This window comes from Myotis yumanensis, unplaced genomic scaffold (assembly GCF_028538775.1).
Source record: "Myotis yumanensis isolate MYYU_CA2020_CCGP unplaced genomic scaffold, mMyoYum1.0.hap1 SCAF_6, whole genome shotgun sequence".
In the NCBI taxonomy this organism is placed as follows: Eukaryota; Metazoa; Chordata; class Mammalia; order Chiroptera; family Vespertilionidae; genus Myotis; species Myotis yumanensis.
This window is the reverse complement of record NW_027223757.1, coordinates 4,154,808-4,165,970: the sequence shown is the minus strand read 5'-3', so window position 1 is coordinate 4,165,970 and position 11,163 is coordinate 4,154,808. Positions and strand designations below refer to the sequence as shown.

Sequence of the window (11,163 nt, the reverse complement as noted above, 5' to 3'; positions counted from 1 at the left end):
TTTTTACTTTGAAAAAGGCAGGCAATTTATTGTAGTGAGATTATACTGAAGTTTATATACGACCGTGATGCATATAAAGTACCATCCTCCACACGCCTGGGAAGACATCCCTGAACCGCAAGTTAACTCAAAGTGCTATCGATGTGATGCGCTTTCACTAATCGATCCCATTAGAAATCACATGATTAGAAGGACACATGGAAGTATTTCCGTACACTTTTATGACGGCCTTTTCCTTCCCCAGCGTTCGTGGGGCCCTGACAACCCCACAGGGGCCCCTGCGGGTGAGTCTGCTGCTCCCCTTTCTGCGGCGACGAGCCGCCCCCCTGCTGCTTAGGGCGCTGCTGACGGTGTTAGACCTTCCCCTGAAACGGAGCTCGTGGAAACTAGGAAAACGGGCATGACATTTGAAGCAACATAAGAACAAGAAAACATTAGTTTTAAACACCAGCTGGTAGAAAGTGCCCCAAGAGGGGGAGAAGAGCAGTGCTGTGTACCCCAAGTTCACAAACATACAGACACGTGTTTACGTGGACATCTTTGCACCCGACCCCTTGTCTGGAACACACTTTATACGTGTGCTGTGTGTGCACGGATCGGTGCACGCAGCCGGCACCGAGGGCCGTGCAGCTGTCCTTGCCGAGGGCTACACGATGCCTCGAAGGAGCTTATTCTGGACTTTTAGAAAACAGTCTGGAAGCAGTTCATGCGGCCACGGCATCTGCCACGGGCGTGCCACACGCCTGGCCGCCTCCTAGATGTAGGACTCCTTGGCGTAGAGGAGCTGGTCAGCCTCGAAGGCCGGCTGGCTGCAGCGCCCCGCCAGGCAGTCCCACGGGCTCCGCTGCGTAGACTCAGACACGGTTCTGAGCCGGTGCACCTCGGGCCTCCCAGTGACGGCCACTTGTCCGACCGTCTCCACGGAAGCACAGCTGGTCCTGCTGTGGCTCCAGCTCGCAGTCCTGGGCGAGAGTCTGTGCCCATCGAGTGGCTCTTGGCCGCACGCATTCCCTGAGTCCCCTCCGTGGTGCCCGGGTAGGCGAGGCAGCAGCCCCGAGTCCACGCTGAGCATCCTGGCCCGCAGGCTGCCGACTGTCTGGCTCCCAAGGGCAGTGAGCGCCGGGGCCTGGCCCCGCATGGCCTCCTGGTAGGAGGGTGGGCTGCCGGGCCTCGTCCTGTCCACCAGCCGGAACACGTCCTCCCCCGACAGGGCACAGGATCTTGGGCTAAAGTCCAGAGCTGCTTGGCCGTGGGTTTCAGACAAGTTTTCCCGGACGATTCGCCCGGCGAGCTGGCTCTCCCTTCTGAAGTCTTTCCTGCCGGGCTCTCTGGCTCTCACAGACAGGCTGGGGGGCTTGGGGAGCGCCCTTTTGTGGGAGGCGAAGGAGAAGGACATGGAGTGTTTTTTTATTTCTCTGCTGGGCTTACTTTTATCTGTCTTCGTAAAAGACTGATGTCTGCTGAAGAAGCTTCTCCTGGGGCTGGAGGGGGAAGCCGGGGGTGAGCTGTCAGAGGAGGCGTCCGGGGAGCCGCTGGAGCAGGCCGTGGGCGCCCATCCCTGCGGGGAGCTCTGCACCCGCAGGTCCTGCGGCCTCTGGCTCCCGCTGTCCACCGCGGGAAACACCTCCTCTGGGAAGGGGTCCTCGGCCTCCTCACTTCCCGACCGGGAGGCCGGCCGGGCCCCGGGGGAGTCCTCGCTGCGTGTCAGTTTCGGGTTAGCTCGCCAGCTCCCGAGGCGATCTGGTGAGGGCGACACGCTGGGCTCCGAGTGCCTCCTGTCCGGGTCACCGAGGGAGCTTTTCAGCCTGGCCACAGTGCTGGCCACGGGCTCCACGCGGGCAGCTGTGTCCCAGGGCCCCGGGGGCAGCCTGGCCGGGGAGCCGAGGGCGCTGCCGCAGTCCCCGTCAGGGTCGTTGCTGTCATAGGCCGAGTCATTCTGCAGGGTCGACGCGTCTGTGGACACGAAAGGGAGGTTGAGCTTTTGCTCAGGTTCTTTCAGATATGAGCTTTGTACAGCTCCCTCACCCTATTGGGGGTGGCAGTGGGTAATTTGGTGAAGGTACTTTGGGGTTTGAAAGAAAGATATTTGCCACATTAAATATGTGTTTCTTTAAAAATCAACTCTGTCAATGGGGACAGGGAGGGAGGTGGGGAGGGAGAAAACAGCATTTCACTGAAAATGGATTGATCTTCACTTTAAAAACGACCCTTTGGATGGCCTTCTTGGGTTCGTTTCCATTTTAACGGACCGTATTCCAATCGTGGAAACAGAAGGGTATGACCCGCCCTCTGGCTCAGGTTCATCAGCAAGACTAGCGGTTTCTGATGTGGAACAAGCAGGGGCCCAGGCGCGGCCCCAGTGAGTGCCTGCAGCCCGAGGAGATGCTGCAGGAGAGCCAGGAGCTCAGTTAACCTCCCCCCCCCCACCCCTCCTCAGCCGTGCCCTGTCACAGCAGCTCCTGCCTCATAACCAGGGACACTGGACACTGGACAAGCGATGCAACGCGAGGCCGACAGCGCACCCATACCTGAGCCGTCCGTGTGCTCCAGGGAGTCATCGGAGATGGAACTGGAATGTGCCGGAATGTTCTCCCCAAAGATTTCCAAGCAGTTGTCGATGAGAAATTCCACCAAAGTCTTCACCTGGGAGGACACATGAGCAGATGGTCAGCTTAAAGGCATCTTTATTTTCTTAAACGGAGGGGGTCAGGGCAGGGTCAGCTGTCAGGGCGGTGCCACAAGGAGCCTCGAGGTTATGTGTCTGGGAAGAGCAGACAGAAAATGTGGCAGCCATCTCTATATTAAAGTCATTTTCGAGACATGCACTTTTTATTTGGGAATTTGAGAAACTTTTAAAGTAACTGGATTTTTCCTTTAAGTGAGGAGGGTTTCAAACCCACAGTTGGATGAAGTGTGATGCACAGAGGAGAGAAGTGAAGGCGTTCTGCCTGGGAGACGGATGTGAACATGGGAAGCACTAAACTCCGTCTCTCGGAGGTCGAAGGCCGCAGCCTGGGCTTAGTCAGGTTCATTAACTGCACGTCTGACCGTGGAACTGTGACCAAGACACCCTGCGTTTCCCATCTTCACTGTGAGGGCGGACCAGTCAGAGACGCAGAGGCACTGCATCACCTCGATGTGCAGACGGACGGGCGGGGGGATCAGAAACTGAGTTTCCCAGAAACAGGCTGGAACAAACCTGATTGTTCAAGTCTTTCTGGGCTTCCAACGAGAGGTTCTGGTCATTCTCCCGGGTCAGCATGTTGGGCCCCACGCAGATGGCGAGGTTGCTGGCGTCCATCTTGCTGACCTCGGCGTTCTTGCTGACCAGGTAGAGCACGGAGAGCAGGTGCTTGAGCAGCAGCAGGTTGGGCCGCGGCAGCTTCTCTGCGACCCTGCAATGAGGTTCAGGGGGCGGCTCAGAGGCGCCAGTGGCTTTGCTGGCTGCAGTGTAGCAGCCGAAACGCCCTCACCCAGACTTCCTTTAAAATGAGGAAGGTGCTGCTTTCACAAGTAACATGAAATGCTCATTCAGACTCTTCCAAGGGCAGCTGACATAGGATGAAACTGGCTAACCAGACATTGTGACAACCTACGACACCGACACCAATGACTCATCCTGTTATTTACACAGATCCCAGGTGTGGGAGCATTCACTCCTGCAACAAATACCAGAGCTTAATATTTTGAAAACCATTTTTGTAGAAGAATCATTTAGCCACAAACAATGCCTTTTTGTTCCTAACACTGAAAGACTGTGTGTTTTGTGTGTGTTTTTAACACAATCATTTGCCTTTTTCTGACCTGTGACCATGGAACAAAGATGAGACATTTTTGCACCATTCTGAGAAATCTTTACGGAGAAGAAATCAGTGTATAAGGCATGTTCATAACTAAGGTCAAGGCAGCATTTCAATGGCAACATTATTACTAACAAATAATAAATTAGGCTTTTAAAGCCTCTCTGTAAAAAAATGAAATGGTAACTCTAATATATGGATCATTTTTATTTTTCATAAGATGTTATTGTTCTGAAAGAGCTTTATGTCTTTAAGTAGAAAGTAATTTTCATTTTGGGACAAACACTCTAATGTCTTCAATTCTATAAATATTTCATTGAAAATATTTAGCCATGTGGGCAATCATAGTATATAGGCACACTCTCATAGGATTTGGCAAAAGTGCTGATATTTTATTTTTTAAAAAAATATATTTTATTGATTTTTTTAAAGAGAGGAAGGGAGAAGGAGAGGGATAGAGAGTTAGAAACATTGATGAGAGAGAAACATCGATCAGCTGCCTCCTGCACACCCCCTACTGGGGATGTGCCCACAACCAAGGTACATGCCCTTGACCGGAATCGAACCTCGGACCCTTCAGTCCGCAGGCCGATGCTCTATCCACTGAGCCAAACCGGTCAGGGCAAAAGTGCTGATATTTTAAAGTTAGGCATTTAAGATTCTCTAGTCACCAAGAGGTCATACTTTCATTCACATATGTAATTATTTTCGCTGTCACTGGAGTTTGTTTTTATATAGTTTTCATTCTGGTTAATTAGAAGAATATGAAGTATATTATGGAATTTAATGAACAAAACAATCCCTTCTAGATTGTTCTCTGTGCTGTCAGGGATGCTTTCTGGGAGAATGGTTGTCTTGCAGGACACCAGTGGGTACAGGTTAAGGAAAACCCCAAATTCCTACACCTGGCTGGCGAGCCCGTTTTGAAGCTTTCATCTATGACTCTGCCTCATACCTTCTCTAACGACTTATCTTTTTAGACTCTCCCACCTCTTGTGATTTGTACTGAAGCTCATGTTCTACTTTTTGAAAAAGCATCTACTCTCCTTTGGCCGAAACAGTGTTTGTAAATGTCCAGGGTAACTCCTGATTTTCATTCTGGGCAGATGAGCAGCTCTACGGGGATCCCCTCATCACTACCATGTGCAGGAAGCACCCTGCCACGCGATGAATGGAGAGATGGAGTCCGGGTGGGAGGACCCTGACGACTTACTGTTTCAGGGCCTCGATCCTGTCCTCCTCAGTCGGTCTCTCCAGGGCACCCATCCAGTCCTCAAACAGGTCACAGGAGAGCAGCTTCCGGGGGATACTTCGGAGGAAGTCCTGGAGGAGGAAGAAACGGTACCGTTTGGCCTGTCTGTGCTGGGTAACGTGCTGGTGTCTTTATCTCCACTTGGTTTGTTCCATCTCAGGGAACCTATGCTCATTTTGCCACAGGCTGTGCCCCTTCCTTCCTGCATTTGGTTAGTTTGAAGGAGATCTCTCTCTTTTTTTTTTTTTTAATATATTTTATTGATTTTTTACAGAGAGGAAGGGAGAGAGATAGAGAGTCAGAAACATCGATGAGAGAGAAACATCGATCAGCTGCCTCCTGCACATCTCCTACTGGAGATGTGCCCGCAACCCAGGTACATGCCCTTGACCGGAATCGAACCTGGGACCTTTCAGTCCGCAGGCCGACGCTCTATCCACTGAGCCAAACCAGTTTCGGCGAGATCTCTCTCTTGTGCTGTCTCTCAGCAACTTCCTACAACAGGCACAGTAAGGGCACCAAGATTCAGGGGTATGGACTTGGCCATAGGACAACCCAAGTGCCTTTCTCCTCAAAATGCTGGGGAACTTTAAAGCCTTATATAATAAATAAAAGGCTCAACTTAAGCAAAATGCAAAATCAGTATACTTTGGTTTGTAGAGAGGAGAACCCATTTCTTGTATCCTGAGCATTAACGTATCAGAACCCATTGGCAGGTTCTTTGGCGTCAATGCTGTGAACTCACCTTAAAGACCACCGCCAGGAGGTGCACGGGAAGACTTTTCAGATCCACCATGACTCCCGAGTTGAGCTCCTCCTTGAGCTCTTTGCGGGCTTTCTCGTTGGCTGCTTTCCTAAATATCCCTTCAGTAGAAGGGCCTTTCAGGCACAGGATAGTGAGAATATCCTAGAGGAGAGAGGCATAGGAATAGGAAATGGTTACCCTTGGTTTGAAGACATACTTTGCTACTAATACACTAGAAAGCTATATTTAGGTAGGAGAAAGAGGATTAAAGGAGTGCATATGCACAGTAGCTAACTTTGTCTGTCATAAAACATCCTCTCCATTAAAGTTAGTTCCCCGTGATACTGAGTTAGTCTTAACAAGTGACCACTGATGCCAGCTGTTCCCTTCAGTCCAGTTGCTGTCAACTCTTCCTCCACCCTCCATTTTTCTGAGAGGAAGTGTATTGTGGAAGCTCCCATTTGCACATTCTAAAACTGCTCCGGCCTCCTTCCTGGGACCCATTCCACATACACATTGGATTTCAGATCAGATATGCTACACCACATCTCTGTCTGTTGATTTTTCAGAAGCCACACATTTTCAACATTCTTAACTCTAGGAAGTCAAGGACAGGGCGACCATCAATCTGAGCTCATTGGCAAATACAAGCAATTTCTAGAATGTAAGCAGCCGGGGACTGTCCCGACTGCACTCCCGGCAGAAACGGTTTCTAAGAGGGAAAACACGAAAGATCGGCCTCAACAAGCTTAGCATGAGGATGACATTCAGGCTGCCCACGCACAGCCTTTCACATCTGGCAGCAAGCTGAAGTAGGGTGACAAGTCAACGCGCGCCTACCTGGATGGGTCTGGGGAGGGTGTCATCGTCACCACAGATAATTGACAAGGGCTGATCAAACAATGACGCTTTCAATTCTGGCTCTGAAGCCCCAGAAAAATCTGATGGAGGAGAAAGCCTTCTCATGAGAAAGGGCCAGGACAGCACCTTCTTTCTCTTCTTAATTTCTACAGCCAAGAAAACAAGCAAGGTGAAAATTTAGATTAAAATATTAACGAACAGAGATCCTTGTCAGACAGTGGGTATCGTCAGTCACATAATGGCACCCCTGGTATGCCATATGGGAGAAATACTTTTGCAAAAACTGAGAAAGCAAAGGGCATGCATCTTAATCTCGAAGCATCAACCCAGAAAACCACCACGTTACCAGGGCGACCAGCCCCTACACATCAACACCAGGGTTCTTCAGTCTCCACCTTTCCTGTTTTTACTCGTCACTAGCTGTTGGCTGCAAAAACTGGCAAAACCTAACTGTGCGGGTCATAAACCACCATCTTAACCTATTGACCTTCACAGCTGGGTGGACATCTTTCATGTGAAATACACTAGTTTAATCTGCTCCTTTGAAGAAAATGAAACTTATAAAGAGAGGAACTGACTTGCTCAACAAGATTATTTTGAAGATACTTAGCGGGGCGGGCTGCAGCCACGCTCGCACCACTGGCCACTAGAGGGAGCTATGTCACTCAGCCTGTCTGTAGTTCCCTTCCCCTCCAGGGCTGCAGGGGGGCTGCCTAATTAGGACGGGGAGAGCACAGACTGCTGCAGAAAGGTCGGAGCCCAGACACGGCAATTGGGAATTATTAGTGAGCACCACCAAGAGCTCTTTGCAGGCTTGTGTGTGCAATGGGTACTGCCTTTCACAAGTTTCCTTCTTTCTCTTTTCTCTTCCTTCTCCTTTTTTTTTTTTTTTCCTAATCAGAAAAGCTGTATTTTCTAAATGCACCGGCATATGTTTCTATACAATTTATACTGGCAAGTGGGAGAGGCTGGGTGGAGAAGTGGCTTTTCCCATGGTTCAGGAGAATTGGGTCAAGGTTATGTTACCGTAATGCGCTATGAAGAGAGTGAAAAGTGGACCGTGGGCCCTGGCCGGTTTGGCTCAGTGGACAGAGGGCCGGCCTGCAGACTGAAGGGTCCCGGGTTCAATTCTGGTCAAGGGCACATGACTAGGTTGTGGGCTCGATCCCTAGTGGGGGCATGCAGGAGGCAGCCATTCAATGATGTTTCTATCTCTCTTTCCCTTCCTTTCTGAAATCAATAAAAATATATTAAAAACAAACAAAAAAAAGTAAACCATTGGTTCTTTGGAATTCAATGTCAGCAAAGATTGCTACATAGGTTCTTAGATTCACTTTCCATTAGAGAAGAAAAGGAAAAAGGCATTGAGTGTTTTTCTTATGTCCATATGCCTTCATTGTCAAAACAGAATGGCCAGGACATCTGTCGTCCACTAGGAGCCCCTTGGAGAGCGGGGTGGCCCCGAGGGGTCTTTTCGGATGCTCTGATGCTCGGGGGGCTGGGCCTCCACTTGAGAGTGGCTGGTCTGCGGTCTTTAAGAGCACATCATACAAATAATTCCTAGTAGAGAAACATCCTGTGGTTTTGCAAACCAAGAACATTTGCTGTTAGCACTTACATAAAAGACCAGTATGTTTTCAAAACTCACCAATTAGCTGGCAAATGCTATCTTCACTCTCACATGATGCCAACAGAGGATGTTGCTTGATATCACCCTAAAAGCAGGTTTACTTTAGTTACAAATAATGACTGAAGAAACCTACCCAGGCTTCCCCCACAAAATGCTCATACAACATTTTATTCATATTAAAAATTAGCCAAAGAGTCCACTGATTTCTTTCTAGCTTCTAGAATCAATAGTAAAGCACTGATTGTTTCATATCAGAGTTTAACACACTGCACTTAGGATACTAATTTTCTACTCTAATAATTAAATAAGCCAAACAATATTCAGTTAAAGCAGAAAGTTTTTCCTCTTCTCACAGTACAGATAAAAACTTTAAGAAATTGCTTTCTTACCTCTGATTGACATTCAATTAATGTCTCCATATTATTGGTATTTAGTGTTTTCGACTAAAAGAGAAAAAAAGTAGGTTAGGTAAACATTCGGCTCAAGCCTTTGGAAAATATGAACGCGTGAAGATGAGAGCGGCACATACAGCATTGCAGCTGCTTGTCAGCTTCATCAGAAGTTTGGCCGACTGTCCTGATGAAGTCCCCTCCCTGCGGCCTCGCTCTGCCTACGGAGAAATCACAGGGGAGAGAGTCAGGAGGGACACACAGGGTCAGCTGGCCAATTTCAGTGCCACTTCGCCAGAACACGAAGTCTGAAACTATTGGGTAGGAAAGCTGTCATTTACAGTACAGTGTGTGACCAGATGTCTTATGCTATTCGGAACAGCGTCTGATCACACATTTCTAACTCAGTTAAGCCTGAGCTCACCACCAGGCCAAATTCTGTTATGCATTCATTACATCCCCTTCAAGAGAGAATCTGGATGACAAGTCCAGTAACAACTTTTTTTGGGGGGGAGAGCTCACTATGCGTCAGGTTTCATAGTAAGAGCTTTGCATGAATTTGCTCATCCGACCCGAAAAGAGAAAAGCTCAGACGTAAAACCAAGGGAACATTTACAGAATTCCTATGCCCCAAAGAACAGGCTTCTCCCGAAGCAGAGCTCCCCGTGCTCAGAATCTTTATAGCACTGTTGCACCCTCCACCGCGCAGCTGTTTTCTTTCGGATCAGATCTGAAAGCCCAGCGACCCGCTAGCAGCCTGCCGTCGGGTGCCTGTGAACTGATGGCACTTACCCGAGGGGTGGAGAGGAACCCCAGCCAGAGCTCCTCTACCTCCGGGAGCTGTGGGGATCGTGGGGACCGGGAGAGGCAGCACGACACCCGTTAATCCGCTGGCAGAGAGGAGACAGACTGTGCTGCCTTCACGTGTTCTGCATTATAAGCGAGGGGCGGGCAGGTGGAAATTCACCATCTGCTGGGACCGGAAAGAACATCATGGGCCGTCACCCTGCAGAGCCAGACGCCGGAGAGCACCCGCTTCCTCATTCCTTTTAGGGCAGCTCTGGGTCTTTTTATTTTTTATTCCTTCCACTGGAGAGTAAAAGAAAATCTGTAAACTGCTGGGGGTGGAAAAGATGACACACGGCCCTAGGTGAAGGCTCTGATTAATGTCACAGGTGGGATGTGTGAGAGAAAATGGGTTATTCTGGACGTAAACATCATTTTATTTTCTAATGTGGTCATTTCTGCCCCACTTTTTTGGCATCCTGTTTGAGGGCTGTCTCCCCTCCCACCCACCCTATACTATTTTCATCTGTCACCACACTTTAATTTTTTAAAAATATATTTTATTGATTTTTTACAGAGAGGAAGGGAGAGGGATAGAGAGTTGGAAACATCGATGAGAGAGAAACATTGACCAGCTGCCTCCTGCACACTCCCTACTGGGGATGTGCCCGCAACCAACGTACATGCCCTTGAATGGAATCGAACCCGGGACCCTTCAGTCCCTAGGCCGACGCTGTATCCACTGAGACAAACCGGTTAGGGCTATAAAAATTTTAAACTATCTTTTTATTGATTTCAGAGAGGAAGGGAGAGGGAGAGATAGAAACATCAATGATGAGAGAGAATCATTAATCGGCTGCCTCCTGCACACCCCCTACTGGGGATCGAGCCCACAACCCAGGCATGTGCCCTTGACCGGAAGTGAACCCCAGACCCTTTAGTCTGCAGGCCGACACTCTACCCATTGAGCCAAACTGCTAGGGCAACACTTTGATTAGCATCCTCTGGGTGCACGATGCTGTCCCTCCAAGAAACCCAGCCGTGCCGCGGAGAAACGGTCACCACCAAAGGCAGGTCTGTTTCCTCTGGAATCAGGAAGAGGAAGAGTCCAGCAGAGCAGCTGTCATCCTGGTAATCTCGTCTCTTCCCTGACTAGTCAGAATCACTAACACTTAATTCCTATCAGCTCCAATCCTGCCGTGGAAGGAAAACAGAAACTTCCCGTGATCAGACCAGCTTCCAGGAGCAAGGAGCTGGTGAGCTTCACCTGAGGCCCCTCCTCCCGGCTGGCAGAGGGCCTCTGGTGCTTCCTGGGGCTGCGAGCCCAGGTCTGAAATGACTCAAATCACAAATGGTGATGTAGCCACACGGTAGCACTGAGGATGTGCAGCCTAAAAGGACATTCAACCATGTGGTTGGGTCTCACAAAATAACACCGAGCAAAAGAAGCCAGACCCAAGAGAGCACACTTACACAGAAACATGAAAGCAACCTATGCTGGACCTAGCCTGGGGCCAGGCACATAGTAGGTATTCAACCCATAAATTCTGAATAAATACATTCACTTAATACATATTACTCTATGTATCACTATAACATATATTCTTTGCTAATATGTATTTCAGGAACGTTTTTTTCATTTGACATGCTTTCTGGATTCTTCTAAGAAACAATGTTTATGCTGCTCTTGTAGTAACTAA

The 11,163-nt window shown here is 49.2% G+C and overlaps 1 protein-coding gene across 1 annotated transcript; it reads right to left on the bottom strand.

The window, feature by feature from the left end:
- On the bottom strand, nt 1–9,598 carry TAGAP (T cell activation RhoGTPase activating protein). Its single transcript, XM_070417395.1, has 10 exons — nt 9,470–9,598; nt 8,818–8,898; nt 8,678–8,731; nt 8,307–8,373; nt 6,638–6,804; nt 5,798–5,959; nt 5,014–5,123; nt 3,200–3,395; nt 2,529–2,643; nt 1–1,953 (listed from the first exon to the last, which is right to left on the bottom strand). Exons 2-10 carry the CDS (start codon nt 8,842–8,844, stop codon nt 755–757), a joined length of 2,097 nt encoding a protein of 698 aa, XP_070273496.1. The 5' UTR covers nt 8,845–8,898; nt 9,470–9,598; the 3' UTR covers nt 1–754.
- Nucleotides 9,599–11,163: the final 1,565 nt, after the last annotated feature.

Coding starts and splice junctions, on each gene's coding strand:
- TAGAP (XM_070417395.1), bottom strand. CDS start 8,844: ATGAAGCTGACAAGCAGCTGCAATGCT. Junction 8,374..8,677: donor TAATTGAATGTCAATCAGAG/GTAAGAAAGCAA, acceptor ACCTGCTTTTAG/GGTGATATCAAGCAACATCC. Junction 5,124..5,797: donor TCCTGGCGGTGGTCTTTAAG/GTGAGTTCACAG, acceptor TTCCTCCTCCAG/GACTTCCTCCGAAGTATCCC.